The sequence below is a fragment of the Drosophila yakuba genome, chromosome 2R (assembly GCF_016746365.2).
Source record: "Drosophila yakuba strain Tai18E2 chromosome 2R, Prin_Dyak_Tai18E2_2.1, whole genome shotgun sequence".
In the NCBI taxonomy this organism is placed as follows: domain Eukaryota; kingdom Metazoa; phylum Arthropoda; class Insecta; order Diptera; family Drosophilidae; genus Drosophila; species Drosophila yakuba.
The window spans coordinates 17,854,224-17,870,156 of NC_052528.2; the positions used below are offsets into that span (position 1 = coordinate 17,854,224).

Consider the following 15,933-nt stretch of genomic DNA (forward strand, 5'->3'; position numbering starts at 1 on the left):
TGGCGCTCGAACTAAAATTTGTAGAATGCCCGCCAAGGCGTTCGATACGCGTGGATCTTCAGACACTCAGATACTCAGATACTTAGATACTCAGATCGACGCTCACATGACACCGCCAACGCCACCGCCGTCGCCATCGCCATCGCAATCCATCAATCATTTGGCCAAAAGAGCCCGAGAGCCAAAAACGCGCCTCAAGTGCAGCTGCTTAGCAGCGCTTAATGTTAATTGATCGAGCTTTTGTTTAATTAAAATTTTAGATTTGGGTCACACGATACTCAAACGCGGTCTTAGGTTCATATGCGGAAGTCAGGCCTCCTTGGTCGGCTCCAACATCCTCTTGCTTCTAAAAGTACCTCTATACCCTAACCCCTCATCTATCCATCGGCCTTAGCCGCTTCACAAACTTACTCGATAAATTATGCGGCACTTGGTAGGAATCTGGCTATAACCCGAATTTTCAGTCCGTGTGAAAACCGAATCGAAATGAAAACGAAAGCGTTTTGGCTGAGTACAGTAGAATACCGAAAGAGGAACACTTGAATGTAGCTTGTTCATTAAGCTATTTATGAATTTGCATTTTAATTATTTTACTTAAACTTGGATTTTAATTAAAAAGAAAACATTTAAGAAGTAGAGCAGCGACATCATTAATTATTCACGTTCCTTGTTAATGAATTTTTTACATTTTTAAATACATTTTCGAGGTCACCCCCCTTTAAGCATAAGTTACGCTTTTGACCTAGTAAGAAAACACTTACACACCTTTCTGCTGAGTTCAAGTTCAATCATTCAGAGTCTTCACTGTTGTTTTATGTCCCATGCAAACACGCCCTCAAGGAAGCTAGTTGACAACTTGTGGCTGGCCCCTTTCTTTTGTGACTTTTTTTTAATTTTTATGAATCCCAACTGATACTGTTATGTAGGCTGGCAGCAGTAACATTTTCGGCAGCAGCAGGTTGTCACCGGTTTCCCAGCAGCAACATCACCATCATCATCATCATGATGATCATACGCAATCGATTGGGCTATTGTTGGTGTTTTGGTTTTTGGTTTCGGTTTCGGTTGGGCTTGTATCTTCTGCTTTGACGCATACTTCGGGGTCTGAATGTCTGGTTGACGCCGTTGATTTGGGATGCTGCTGCTTCTGCTGCTGCTGGCCAAACTCTTTTCGGCCAAAATATTTCGATTACCTTTGGATGGTCGAGTTCAGTTCAAGTTCGCGGCTCGAACGGTTCAGTTTGCCTGGTTTTTTCGCTCCGCAGCCGGTATCAGTTGAGTGAACAAGGATAATCCCAAACGACTGGCAGGATAATGCATTAGTTTCGCTACAGTGCCTGTGAAGTTGTTTACCTAAAGTATTTCAGTGCTAACCAAATAAAAATAAAAAGAGAACCAAAACCGAAATCAAATTAATATTCGGTCCTCTCTATTCGTTTAGTCGGAGCTTCAAAAGGTAAAAATGTGACTGCATGGACAACAAATACAAATAATCGCATGCCAAATGCGAACAATTAATATATACTCATTAAAAAGCTAAGCATGACAAATGTCAAACGCCCACCAAGTTGAAAAAGCTTCAAATGCAGTAAGCTCATTTATGATATATATAGTATATATACAGAAGTTCTGATAAATTAGAGTGGATTCGAAAGATTTAAAAACGTGGTCAGGAATGGTGATAGTACATATTTCAAAAAGCAAATTTATGGGAGAATAAGTTACAAAACGCTTAATAATAGAATAATATTTTTGCCTTTTATTGGAATTTTTAGGATCCCCAAAGAATTTTTACAAATATCCTAAAATAAATTTTCAGCAGCTTAGCTTTGACCCATATTTTTGAATAGAATTCCAGAACTTTTAGACTTCCATTACCAGCTAAGGAGCTCATTTTTCATCACTTATGCGAAAGTAATGATGCCTAATCCGTAAATGATATGTTTACATAGCAAACTTCTCGACCTCTTGAAACAAAATAGCTAAACGGATATAGAAACGGCAAATCATTGGGCAACCGAGATCGACGAGACAGCCAGAAGTGGCCCACTCTCAAACTGGTGGGTTACGCACCAGATTTACGTCATCTGTCCATAAATGAGCAAATTCCGAAGATGCGGGTTCTTCACATCTCTGGGGCGAGATCGTGAGAAGGAGCAACCAAATGGGGTTTGACATGGCAGGCGGAACAGACCCGAGCCGAGATAGAGATCCAGCTATAAATACATATGGGTATTCACTCCTGGGACAGCCATCAATTCCGCTGGATGACACCCAACGCTGATGGGCTTGTCGGCGCCATGGAGCCAAACTTAAAGATTTGCTATAATTAAATATCCGAATGGGGTAACCCGTTCTGGTGATATCTGTTTAAGATTTATGGTTCACTGCGGTCCGGCTCGAAAACGTGCTGTCAATTAATTTGCACCAGGCTCAGTCAGAGTTCATAAAAAGTAATGATCGAGTCATTTGAATTACAGCAACTAATACTATATATATGTATGTATATGTATTTTGGTTGAACCACCAACAATTGATGGGTCTATCCATTCTCTTTTGTTTTGTTTCATTTTCAATGCAAAGACTGTTATCTGAAATTTTCCTTCCCTGTTCTTGGCTTCTTGTTTGAGGCTCTCGTCTTAATCATCGTTTGTCTGGCATTTTTAATGTTTTGATGGATCATTGAAAACAATGAGAAGTAAAACATTTTCTATGCCGAATGCTTCCTCGTTGTCGGTTGTTTTCGAATCTTGTGCTTTGCTCTTGATAATGACCCTGAAAGTGTCGAATTGTAAATGGTTTCTGTAACGCGACTGGTCATCTTGGCCATTCCAAGATGAGTACATCTTATGAAGAGGTCATTTTCCATTTTCCCCCTACGACATTTGCATATTGAGTGTGTGTGAATTGGATGGTCGAACAGCTTCTGGCTGAAGATGGATCATTAAAATTCAATTAGATGTCGCTTAGATAGTCATTATAGAACTGGCCAGCTTACAGTTTGTTGACTTGCGGGAAGGTTATTGACTGCCGGGGAATGTCAACGGACCAATGCAATTATACTATGCTTGTAATTATGGTCTTTCAATTGTTACATCATCAGCAAATCTTATATAAACGATAGAGTTATCATTGCAATTAGACAATCACAGTTTTTTACGCCTAACAATAGGCTTCGTTTAATTGTGAACATATTTTTTAGCAGCCACTATTCGTTGTCATTTTTGCCAGCTTTGAATGCCTTCAAGCTGCACTAACCAAATCAAATCTTTGCCAACAATTGCCACTGAATATTTTCATTGAACAGCTTGCGAAGTGTTTTCATTACGCTTTGCTTCCTTACACAACAATCAATGCGAACAATTAGAGGTAATCATTCAGGGTGAAGACAAGTGAAGATGAACCGTGTGGAGAGTTCGTTGCCTAAGTCTTTCGTTTTAATTTGCATGAAATATGAAATGTATCCGTTTCTTTAGCTGTACCCAACTCCGCTGTCAGCACATATCATTCGGAAAACATAATAGCTCCAAATGACCTCAGCAGCCGATCCAAAAGCCATCGAGAATTGATTGCTCGAGTGTTTAACTGGAAGCGATGCGAATACTTGATTTCTGTTTGCGTTTAGTTTCGATTTGCTTTGCTTAATTCGGAATTAGCCACGTTCTAATAAGGCTTCACTATGATTTATAATCGTTGCCCATCACTTAAGCAATGCGAAGTGATTAATGGTTGTTATGGCAAGAAACGAAGTTTTAAACACTTCATATTGATCCGATATCGATCTTTAATGCTGAAGAGGCTTAACATTTAGATCAAGCTTGAATTTCAGGGTCACCTGCAGCCTCCTTTTATTGGGAATGCAAAAGATAAGCCCAATCGAATTTAATTGCCATTTGATGGACACACTTTGCCCTAAATGGTCCGATCTGTCGACATGCCCCACGCAAATATATTCGTACACTGTTGCAAAAAAGTTATCGTCTATCTGTAAATTTTGTTTGTTGTTTTTTTTTTTTTTGTGTTTTTGGCATTTGTTTGGGCTACACAAATCATTCAGCATCCGCTCGATTCGGTTACGTGAGGGCTATGGACACGCCTCGCTACCAAATATATGTTATATGCTAATCTACGGCAAACTTACGTGTTTCCGTTGTCCGCCGCATTTGTATGCAAATGGGCCAAAACGCACATTTGAATCAATGAATTTCGGCCCGATTCATGGTTTATCAATCAGCCTAATGAATAAAGTGTCGCAAAGCGGCGCTCCCGAATGTCACAATTAATACATTTTGCATGTTTTCATTTTTAATTTTTTCCAGCATGTGGCCACCCAGCTCCTGTCTGTGGTTGGCTCTCGTCCTCCTGGTGGGCGCGACCCAGGGCCAGAGCGGCAGTCGAGAGCACTTCGAGGATGCGGACAAGTCCAGCGAGTACACGGATCAGCAGTACGACCTACGACACACGATTCCCGGAGAGCCGGGCCTCGACTATCCCATTCTAAGTGCCCCGCCAAAGACCAGCTTTGTGTGCAAGGGAAGACATGAAGGTGGGTATCTAAACGGAATAGCATGAATCAAGTTAAACTGTTTCGCTTTCTTTTTCGAAATATAAAGTATAGATCATATTATAACTAATACCACCCAGTGACTGTGATCCAAAAATCTCTAGTTAAAACATTGTCTTTAATCATTTGCATACCATTACAGGTTATTACGCGGATGTGGAAAGTCGCTGCCAAGCCTTCCGCATTTGTGCCCATACTGCCCGCTCACCACAAGGATTCGGTTTCCTCTGCCCCAATGGAACGCTCTTCAGCCAGAAGAACTTTGTTTGCGATTGGTACCGCAATGTGAACTGCGATGATTCGGAGAGGTACTATGAAATGAACGAGGAGAAAACCGTGGGCAGCACCCACGAAATGATGGAGCGAGTGCGTCACATGATGGAGTACCCCATGAAAACCATTTCGAAGGCTTTGCAACAAACCCAATCCCAGTCGCAGAATCCGCACCACAGTCTTAGCAAAGATTTGAGTGGGGCTAGTGGTGTTTTGAGCCAACCTGCGGCCATTAATCACAATCCTGTATCCCCAGCTGTTGGACGCGGTGAAGACGTGAAAAGTGAGCCACTAAATGCGGCGCCAATAAGTAACATAAACGCCGAGGACAGTGAAGGCGAGGGTATATATGTGAACAGCTTGGGAGAACTTTCCTCAGATCCAGGCATTCAGTTTGATCACACCAATGCCCACATCGTGGCAGAATATCCCAGGGAATACCACTTCCAAAAGCAAAAGAACTTTGCCGAGCGTGTTAACGCGGGCTTGGAAACCTTTACCGATTCGGAATCAACCAATTCAGAGGTTATGGCACCCGATTACATCAAGCATATCAGAAATACGAAGGACGAGGCCGTGCAACAAGATCTTGTATCGAATATTAACAATCTGCTGGATGAGGTATCCACGGATGTGGATCCCTCCGTTTCCGGCTATCAATCAATGGCGCCTCCGAAAGTTAAGCAACCATTCCGATTCCTAAGTCGTGGCTTCTCCATGCAGGGCGAAAACGGAAAGGGTAGCTCAGCTTCGGGCTATGGCTACATTAAACCCAAGCAAACGGCCAGCACTGTAAGATTTACGGTGAGTTCTCCCATAAAGCTTAAACTAAATTTATCAACTCTATCAACTATCCACTACTACTTTCCATATCCTAACTTTTTGTATCTCTATCTATCTTTCTATCTAAATTGCTACTCTATCAACTATCGCTTACATTACGCAATTCAAAACCACAAACCACACAAAACACACACAAACAGCCCAATGAGATACCCACCGAAGATCACAAATCCATTGAGCACAAACACAAGTTTCCCAAACCAACAAGTACCAGCAGCACCACTACCACAGCCACTGAGTCAGCCACTGAGTCAATAGAACAACTGCTGATAGCACCAACTTTGCCACCCGCTGAGGATGAGGAAGTAAGCACGTCAGTGGCATCTGAGGTCACCTCAACCCCGGCCGCGGAACCACTCACGTTCTTGGCTCCACCACTGTCAGAAGTGGTGACTAACGGGGAAGAGTCGGCCATCGAATCCATTGGACAGGCAGCAGCTCTCACTGCCAGTCTGCCCATAAGTGAGGATATAGTCCGAGTGGAGCAGATCACCGAAGACTCTGAGAAGAATGATGTGCATCAAGAGGCCGCCAAGCTACTGTTGGCAGGTGTGCAGCTGACCTCCCACAATGTTGAGAAGCCTTTGGAAGGGAACGATGTGGTGGTCACCAGTACCACAACCACTAGCCCCATTACGCCAGTCATGGTCACATCCACCGAAGTGGTGACCGAGATCAGTAGCACTCAGGAGCGGATTCGTGGCTACCGCAGGAATCGGCCCGGCGCCATGTTGAAGCGTGCCCACATTCGCCCCTTGCCCACTGTGCGAACTACAACAGCGTCTACCACGCCAAGGAGCACAACACCCACAAGAAGCTACCTGGAACGCCTGGCCGCCAGCAGGTTGCGACTTTCTCGACTGTCCCAAGCCACCAGAAGCACCACAAAGGCAACAACGTCCTTGCCCAGCACCACAACAACCCCGGCGACAACCACCACAGTGTCCTCATTCCAACAGATTCGCGGTGGAGCCGAGCCAGGTCCGAATAAGAGGCTTACAGTGCGCGATATTGATCGCGAGACAAAGGTGGCCCCAAGCAAGGCCAACTGGGAAAGCGTCCACAGCAACCTGCAACGCTTCCAGGTGCAACGCGGCAATCGAGTGTATACACCAGCAACACGAGCCACCAGCAGTAATGTGGCAACCACCAGCAGCACCACCACCACTCCTAGAAGCTATGTTGCGGCCACATCTACGCGATCCACCGTTAACGTTAATCGCGGCAAGAATCGCTACTCCAACTTCAAGACCCAGGCACCCGTGCAAAGAACTCGCGGTACCACCACACCGAGCACCACTCTGCGTCCCACATCCTCGCTGTCTTCGCTGAACCAACATATCTCCGCCCTGGCATCGAACTATAATGCTGGCTATAGTTACAACCAGGCCACGCAAATCAGCAAACCCATCCCACAATCACCATCACATGTCTATGCCACACACACAGCCAGCGATATTGCTGGGCACGCCTATCAAACCCAAGCCACATCCAGTCTTAATCCCGCCTCCGCTTTCCTATCCTTTGACAAGTTAACCCGTGCCATTGTTGACGAATCCGTTTTACAGAATTTTAAGAGTGCCCAGTCGCAGGGTTCCAATCAACCGCAGCGTCAGCAGCAGCAGCAGCAACACCAAGTGGCCAAGCAGCAACACCACTCGCTTAGCAACAGCTACGTAAAGCCAGCAGCAGCGCCAGGTGAGCAGTTATCAAAATCCAGAGATAGACTTCCCAATACATAGATTTTATTGCAGCTATTTCCAGTCTGACTGTGCCAGCACGCCCCCAGCAAACAGCGCAGTCATCTGTGCTGCCTCCTCCACCAGGAATTGTGATTGCACGAGCTGAAGGTCAGCGCATTACACCCAACTCCGCCAGCAACATCATTTCCAGCCTGGCTACTCAAGCTCCAGTGACAAGCAGCCAAGGCAACTCCTATGTCTCGCTCAACGATTTCTTGAACAACAAATTTGGTCAGAGTCCTGCAGCCAGCAGCAATGTTCAATCTGCTGCCACTTTGCAGCAGCAGCAACAGCGTGTGCCGCAACAACAGCAGCAGCACTATCAGCAGCAAGCAACTCTGCCTTTGCAGCAGCAGCAAAGGCAACCTGTGGTGCAGCAGCATCAGCAGTCCGTGCAACAGCATCACCAGTCCGTGCAACAGCATCAGCAGTCAGTGCAACAGCAACAGCAGTCGGTTCATCAGTCCGTGCAACAGCAACGCCAGCCTGTGCAGCAGCAACTGAGTTTCATCTCGCAACAATACCAACAGCCGCAACAGCAGAGCATCTACCAGCAATATAAGCAGCCACCCCAGCAGCAGCACTTCCAGCAGCAGCAACAGCAACGGACCACGATCCACACCAATCAGCAGCCCTATCTTACACCCAACATTTTCGTGCCCTACCACCAGCAGCAGCAGCAGTTGCCCCAATTCCCGCCATTGGCACCACCGGTGGCAGTGTCCACTGGAAATATTGCCCAGGGACCGGTGATTGCCGGACGCCATGTGGATCACCTGAATGTGCAGCTGCCCACGCTGGCCAATGGCTTGATACCTGGCCTGCAATTGGCCCAAAAGCGGAGCGACGTTTCGGCCAGTCAGCTGCAGCTCACGGACACCACGGCCAAGGGCAGCTTGTCCGGATCTGGCAAGAGCCGGGAACGTGCCTTCTATGCCGGACGCACATCCTACGATGTGCCGCAGAGCAGCGTGGGTCGATTGCCCAACGATATTACACAGCAACTACGACGCCGGTTGCGGCGCTACTAGACGAGATTTCGAGATAAACGAGCTAGGACTAGAAACTTAACTTATAGCTAAATTAGTAAACTATTTATGCCTAAGCTAAGTCTACAATCGTACTATAGATCACTTGTTTAAAAATCATACTCAACTCGTATGTATGTGTGTGTATATTTTTGCATATTTATTGATAAATAAAACGAAAAAATTTACAAAAAACCCGAACGAGTTCGCCCCTTCTGTTGCATGTGAGATTAAGTTTTTATTGTTTATACGTTTTAGAGTTTTAAAATTATCAGCAATACGTACAGACCTTACCGAATACGAATACAATACACGGGCTCATTTTGCTGGCTTTTCAACTTTTCACTTAAATAAACATTATTAATATTCTTATATGCATATTATATTGTTTTACAATATTCCATTTTTAATTGGGCTTCGAATGTTCTCGCTTACTTGGTGTCAAACATTTTCTATTTATACGCTGTTTTACTGCAACTTCACATCGCATATATCAATTGGAATCTCCCATAGCTACTTCAGTTACCTTGATTACTCAGTTGAATATCGGTATGGCATGGAGAATTTGTTGACACAAACAGACTGAATTCAACTAAACCGAATTATCAAGAGGCGTATGTGATGCAGATGGGTGGGCATAGGACATGGGCTGGTGGTTTTAAAATTAGTTAGAACTAAAAGGTACTAATGTAAAGTTCTCGACTATGAGAAAAAATAATTTAGGACGTCTCTTAAACATAAACAACTAAGGTTTTAGGGAGGGAACCTAACTATAACGTGGCAAACGCTTTGATATCGTCGGTGCTATGCGTCAAGCCTTAAAATGTACAGCGGATTTATACAAAATCACTTCTTCGATTACGAAATGCCCTCCTGGCGACGACGGCGGTCGGAAACTTATGTACAAAGCTTAAGTAAAACGTGCAGCGAGCTGCGGATTCGGTAGGGTTTTGGATACGCAGTCGGGGGTCTGGGGATCGTGCCTTTAACGCTCAACGCTTGGCGACCAGGCGGCATTTCTGGACGCGCACGCGTACTCAGGGAAGCGAATGAATATTGAACGCGGGTGGCGGTGCCGGCGGTTGTGCAACTGGAGCCTCCACCGGCGCTATGGTCTCCGTTTTCATGGGTTCCACGATATCAGGCGCATGCCTATGCAACTGGCAGTATACCTTGCGATCGTCCTCGCTTAGGCTCCAATTTGCGGATCGCGCGCATGGTACATGAGCTGCGGCCTTGCAACACCTTTGAAAACAGCATATACTAGCTCCCGCCTGCTGGCAGAGAACGCATTGGTATCTCGTACTTTCCCACACCGCAGCATCTAATCCATTGACGTGGGCTCCGATTAAATGGATGTCATTGCTCCAAACAGCACAGTCCTCGTGCAACCAAACTTCAAAACCGTTCTCTGAGGTCTTTCCCATGCCGCGAAATGTCTCCACAAACTTTGATTCAGTACTGCAGTCCAGTGGGTCCACGGAGGAGCATTGTGAGCGGGTCTCGTTTGGATCGTCGCTGTAGGATATCGAGCTATCGTGCGTCTGCTTGCGCTTTCGTTTATGCTACAATAAAGATGTCAAATATTAAGTTTGTTGTTAATGGTGCAAAGCTGAGTATTGTGTAAGTCTTACCATGCTGATCTTTGGCGCTTGCATAATGTTGGCTAACGTGGCAGGCACAGCGGGCAGATTACGCTCTTGTCCCTTCACCATGTCTTCGCGCCTCCGCTTGTTTACAAATAGCCCATCGATGTCCTGAGCTCCGGGTGCCTGCACAGCAGCACGATACTCGTCGCAGTCGCTGGTCACTAGGTACGGACCGAAGAGATCACCTAGACCGAGCTTATGAGGACCCCGCTTGCAGAACACACATATCCATGTGGAGTCGGTGGTGTCCGCATCATAACGATTGCTCAGCGTGGAGCTGTGCATTCCCCTCAGGTTTTTTCGTTCGTGCGGCGCCTTTTTGGCTTTCGTCTGCTTTTCGTTCATGTCCTCGGCACTGTGAGTGTTCTTGATGCTCACGCTTCCATCCGGTTTGATTAGTATAAACGGAGATTTGAATCTCAGCTCGGGAACGGATACTCCTCCATTTGTAGGCGCCGGAGTGCTATCCTCGTCGGTGGTGAAGGCTGGTTTTCGTGTCGATTTTTTTCCGTTCTGTTTTGCATTCTTTGCATTGCCCTTTCCCGCTGCTCCCTTCTTTCCCTTGACCACGGCGCTCTTTTTCTTTGCTCCGCCTGCGGGTTTGCTTTTGGTAGCAGAAGCCGCTTCGCTTAGCTGGCGAGCTGCAAGAGCTGCAGCAGCTGCCGCCGAGGTGCTAGGCTTGTCATCATCTTCAAAGTCCGGCTCTTTAGTCACCTTCTTTTTACGACCTGTCTTTTTGGCAGGCGGATCGTCGATCATAAAACGAAGCAGTGAGGCATCCATGCCCATAGATAGTCGACGTGGCGGCGGTCTCCTGGGCACGGGCGCTTTAGCTGGAACAGGGGTGTTCGGTTTACTGTCATCTCCTGCAGCCAAGGGTGTCGATGTGGAGCGAGATTGCGGAGTGGAACTGTGCACGGGACTGGGCATCGTAGACTTCATCGCCGCTTTGGTGGCAACCGGACGAATTTCGGGCGTAGGTGCTGGATTGGGTGCCAAGACTGCAAGCATTGAGGTCTGATTTTCCGCTGGAGTATCGAGCGTTTTTGTAGTGTCCAGAGCCAGCTGGGCGGTTAAATCGTGTGCCACCATCGCTTCCGATTCTTCTGCTGGCTTTTCTGGACTGGATATCCGTTCCGTCTCCTCCTCAATGCCGGCAAACATTTGCTCTAGCTTATCCTCCACTTCGCCAAAGGGACAAGACTCAGAGTTGGCAGCAGGTGATGATTTCTTGGGGGATTCGGTCGCAGGAGGCGCAGCAACAGCAGCAGTTGAGGGTGGAACAGGGTGCGCTGGCGATTCCTTGGTCGCAGCTGGTTCCTCTTCCTCATCACATTCGTGCACACTTACCGCCGGCTTAGCATCGATGTTGCCCTGCTCTACTAGGGCAGGAGATGCAGGTGTGTCAGTAGTGGCTTTATTATTAATCTCAGGCTTCGGATTATTATTGACAGCATGGCTACTTTGGCTGCTATGCGTGTTTGCGCTTGAGCTGCTGGAACTACTGCTGCTGCTATTGCTCTGCGGACTAGGTGGCGGCATTGCAGGAGATGTATGCTTCTTGGATGGCTCATCGTCCTGCTGCATTCGGTGCTGTTCTGTAAGGTTCCGCTGCAGCAGGGCCTGCCGCTGCTTCTTGGTCTTGGGGTTCTCATTGTCGTTATACAGTGTGGAACTATTGCTGTTGCTATTATTTTCCGCACGAGCAGGGGATCCTCCGCGACCGTTCTCTTGCGGCGTCTTCTCATTTTGTGTTTGGGATTGGTTTTGTGAACTGAACGGCTGAAAATCACCGCCTCCATTCTTGGGCGACTTTTTGGGGCTACAGCTGTTGTTAATGTGCGCAGGCTGTTGATGCTGTGGCTTGTTATTTTCTCCCCCTGGTGCGTTTTCATTTGGGGTAACTCTCATTACCATGCTGGCTTTTCGTTTGCGGCGCTTTCGGCTATTGCTGCTGTTACTGTTTGATTCCAAAGACTCCTCGTTGGAGGTGGTCAGGTAGGGAGACTCAGGAGCTTCTGGTACCGGGTTTGCGGCAGTTTTATCTGGCTCAGAATTTCGGTAGGACAGATCAGTTATAACAGGCTGTTCCTCTGAATCTGGTTTGTGTTTGACCACCAGATCGAGATTCGTCAATTGCGCGTTCCGGGAATGATGTGTCTGATGTTGACTTGAGGATGCTGATTGCTGCTGGCCCGCATCCTGTGGTTGAGCGTGAAATTGTCCGCTGGTCAGGAGAGGTGGTAGAAGCGGTGGTGGAGCTGTTTGGCTGGTCGCATGCTGATTGTGGTAGTGCAAGTGCTGGGGGTGTGATTGTGATTGCGTTTGATCCTGCTGAATGTGCTGGTAGCTACCTCCACTGGAGCTATTAATTTGATGGTGCAGATGCAGTTGATTGTAATCCATAGTGGGTGATAAGATCTGGTGAGGAAGGGCAGCCAGTGGAGACTGAGGCGTAGGCGGCGTCTGTGGTCCATTGTATTTGGGGGTTAAGTTGTAAGGCGGCTGCTGTTGCTGGTGATAGTTTCGTAGAGGTGAGGCTACAAAAAGAATTTAAATTAATATGGTACTCATTCTATACAACGCGCTTTCTATATAACGTCTTACGTTTCTTGTTGGCATGTTGCTGCTGTACATTGTGCGTTGGCAGTTTGCTAGCTGAGCTCGCTGAAGGGTATCCAAAATCCTTCTCCTTCTGCGGATTCTTCCCCGAGAGATCGGGGTCAAAGCTGCGTTTTAATTGCGTCAGCTTAAAATTCTCATCGCGAGATTGCATGTAGTGCGGGCTGGTTATGTGATTGTTGCTCCCACTATTACTGCTGCTGTTGCTCCCAGTGTGATTGGTGTTCCCGGAAGCAGATGTTGACGGTGGTGGCGGAAGCAGAGACTCGCAGTCGCCTCCATTGCTGTGGCTACCTGATGGGGTTCCCTGATTTTGGCGGCTGGACTGCAGTAAACTGACATGGGCAGCTGCCATTGCTGCTAGATGTTCCTGTTGCTGCTGCTGTTGCAGCTGCGCGCTGGTGGGCGTGGCATTGGTTGTGAGATTTTGACTGTTTCGTAGAGAAATTCCTTAGATCAACTAAATGAAACTATATAAGACTTATGCACTTACATTGAAGGATAATTGGAGGGATGTATGAGGGATTGTTGTTGCTGTTGGGTCTGATGCGGTTGCTGATTCGGCGATTGCTTGGCCAGCGGCTGGGCCGCACTTCGTGCGGACTGTAGGGACAAGTCCATGGAGTTGAATGGCAAAGTTCCTGAGTAGGGCGGTGCCAACAATGGATTCATCTGATGGTGGTGGTCCAGCTGAGAATGCAAATACGAGCTTAGTGATAACTGATTGACTAGTAGTAAATAAAACAAATACGGGAAATGGCACAAAAAAGCAAACAAAGATATCAACAACTAAACGATACTAAAGAAGGCTTCTACGGCTCAAATGGCGAAGGAATCGAACATGCGTTTTGGGGACTACTAGGATCTGGATAACTGGCAGATTGATCTCGACGGTTTCTCCCTTTGGCCTAATTACGTTTTTGTGATTGGCCGACATGAAATTGTAAATGGCATCGGGTGGCGGTGGAGGCTGGGCGGAAACGGATCCGGAAACGTGCCAGGCCAACGGAGATCGCACCATTCCGGGCCGTTCGTTGGACATGTGCGCCAACTGCGGCTGACGGGGTATGTACGAAGGAATCTGAAGATTAAGTGTATGTCAGCATTTTGTTTCGATCAAAGACGTTTTTCCAACTTACTTGTAAAGGATTCCAGGAGGCGTTCTGGGCCGCCTGGCTAAGATGCCCAGGATGGGGATGGTTGTTGTTGGCCATCTCTTTCGGCGGCAGCTAACTTAAGGTGCTAGTATATGTCACCCAGATCATGGACTGTCACCTCTAAGCAATCCTTTGGGCCAATGCGGAATGTTAATGAAAACCCGACAGCTGGGAATTGGGGAACGGTGCGGCTGGAGGGAAAGGCGACCTTATCTTGATGGGCAGGATCCTGAACACGAATTTGCTAGCTCCGGCCGGACAGCCGCTGCTCTTTTTCGCCCATAAACAAGACCGCACGCACTTTTTTCACACACCACCCACACACCAACCCACTAGGAAAAGGCAAAAAAAATTTCTTTCGCCGCTCTCGTGGTCCTTGCGCGAACAGTCGATAACACAACCTATCGGACAGATGACAGCGCGTTGTTTTGCACTCTACGCCAAACGCACGCGGTCCTTTTATCTGCCGAGCGTCCTGACAACATTGTTTATTAGCCACTGATCCATTATCAGTTTTGTATGGCTTATGCTCAAAGCGGTGTTAATTTATTATTGCGAAGACACAATTTCCTGAATTACCGTCAGTGGCGGGGATGCTGGTTGTACCTCTTAATTTTCAGCTGCAGCGCATTGCGAATTCGTTGCGACTGCGTGCAAATTTTTCTTGTTTTGGGTCGCTCAGCACAGGCATATGAAAACGGGCTCCAAAACGCATGAGGCGGTGCCGTTTCAGCGGCTAACACATCGCGCCAAACAAGGAGACCTTAATAAATATTATTTTGTAAATGCCGCAAATGTGTTTTTGTGTTTTTACGTGAATTTTAAATTGTTAAAAACAAAATGTAATTTATTAGAGCTGGAACTAAAATCGATATCCATTCGATACCATCGATATTTCACCTGGTTGGGAAACATCGATGTTTCCCTTGCACCCATCGATTACTTCCACAGTCACTTTTTTGGACGAATGAATTAATTAATAAATAGTTCTTATATTTCCCATTCTATAACATTTTGTAGTGAATTGTTACGAAAAGAGATTTATCGAAGGCAATATTTTGAACATGAATCTTAATACCGACAATGTTTTATTGGTGGAAATTAATTTCTTCAGCCCTGGTCGAAATGCAATCAAACGCCGGAAAGTGCAACATTTAGATCGCAATGAGCGCGGGAAAACGTGGAGCGTTGATAATATTTGAAGGATGCGACCGCAGTGGAAAGACCACTCAAAGCCGGCTGTTGGGTAAGTCACGGAATCCCTGAAAGACCTAAATATAATCTGTGATCTCTTCTAGTTGAGCTACTGAAATCGAAAGGCATACCGGCATTGCCTATGAATTTCCCGGAACGCAGTTCTAGCATTGGCCAGGTGATTAACTCCTATTTAACCAACAGCAAGGATCTGAAGGATGAGGTGATTCACCTTATGTTCTCCGCCAATCGCTGGGAGCACATGAACCAGATGAAGCAGAAGTTGCTTGAGGGGCACACATTGGTTGTGGATCGATATTCATTCTCCGGCGTAGCATATAGTTCGGCCAAAGGATTGGACTTCGACTGGTGCTATGCTCCGGAAAGAGGACTCATAAAACCAGATGCAGTTTTCTACCTAAGAGCACCACCAAATGACCTTACAAATCGTGGACAATACGGTGAAGAGCGGTCAGTAAAGCATTTGCAACAAAATAACCATCAAGATTACAATCTCATATCTTTTGTCATTGCAGTTATGAAAAAGTGGAATTCCAGAGTCGTGTGGCCAAGGTATTTGATCGCCTTTGCGCAAATGAGGCCAGCTATTGGCACCAGTTTGATGCCAGTCAACCTGTGGACGAGTTACATGCCCGGATAGCGAGCATTACGGAAGAGCTCCTGCCCACAGTGGCCACTCAACCCCTGGACACGTTATCATAGCACACGTCCTTGCATCGCCATTCATTAGGGGGGATTTACATTGATTTATGCAATACACGAATGTTTGTTATAAATGTTTTAAATGCCGCTTAACTTTTAATTTACGATAAAGCCGTAGGCAATAAATCCAAACGAGGG

The 15,933-nt window shown here is 46.6% G+C and overlaps 3 protein-coding genes across 7 annotated transcripts; 2 read left to right on the top strand and 1 right to left on the bottom strand.

Moving 5' to 3' along the window:
* Positions 1-1,189: 1,189 nt before the first annotated feature.
* Positions 1,190-8,822, top strand: LOC6531153 (transcription initiation factor TFIID subunit 12b). Of its 3 annotated transcripts, XM_039372027.2 has the most exons (5): positions 1,190-1,456; positions 4,320-4,546; positions 4,707-5,641; positions 5,821-7,378; positions 7,435-8,822. In XM_039372027.2, the coding sequence occupies exons 2-5, from the start codon at positions 4,321-4,323 to the stop codon at positions 8,451-8,453; spliced, it is 3,738 nt and encodes a 1,245-aa protein (XP_039227961.1). In that variant the 5' UTR covers positions 1,190-1,456; position 4,320; the 3' UTR covers positions 8,454-8,822. The 3 variants fall into 3 exon arrangements, with proteins under 3 accessions (XP_039227961.1, XP_039227960.1, XP_039227962.1); XM_039372026.1 differs by lacking the exon at positions 1,190-1,456 and having other exon boundaries at positions 2,594-4,546; XM_039372028.1 differs by lacking the exon at positions 1,190-1,456 and having other exon boundaries at positions 2,596-4,546; positions 7,249-7,378.
* Positions 8,817-14,728, bottom strand: LOC6531154 (uncharacterized protein CG5098). 3 transcript variants are annotated; one of them, XM_002091947.4, is made up of 6 exons: positions 13,861-14,727; positions 13,638-13,802; positions 13,215-13,411; positions 12,707-13,152; positions 10,085-12,639; positions 8,817-10,015 (listed from the first exon to the last, which is right to left on the bottom strand). In XM_002091947.4, the coding sequence occupies exons 1-6, from the start codon at positions 13,933-13,935 to the stop codon at positions 9,488-9,490; spliced, it is 3,966 nt and encodes a 1,321-aa protein (XP_002091983.3). In that variant the 5' UTR covers positions 13,936-14,727; the 3' UTR covers positions 8,817-9,487. The 3 variants fall into 3 exon arrangements, with proteins under 3 accessions (XP_002091983.3, XP_039227958.1, XP_039227957.1); XM_039372024.2 differs by lacking the exon at positions 13,638-13,802 and having other exon boundaries at positions 14,485-14,728; XM_039372023.2 differs by lacking the exon at positions 13,638-13,802 and having other exon boundaries at positions 14,458-14,728.
* Positions 14,729-14,976: 248 nt separating this feature from the next.
* LOC6531155 (thymidylate kinase) lies at positions 14,977-15,878 on the top strand. Its single transcript, XM_002091948.4, has 3 exons — positions 14,977-15,124; positions 15,177-15,543; positions 15,609-15,878. The coding sequence occupies exons 1-3, from the start codon at positions 15,043-15,045 to the stop codon at positions 15,793-15,795; spliced, it is 636 nt and encodes a 211-aa protein (XP_002091984.1). The 5' UTR covers positions 14,977-15,042; the 3' UTR covers positions 15,796-15,878.
* Positions 15,879-15,933: the final 55 nt, after the last annotated feature.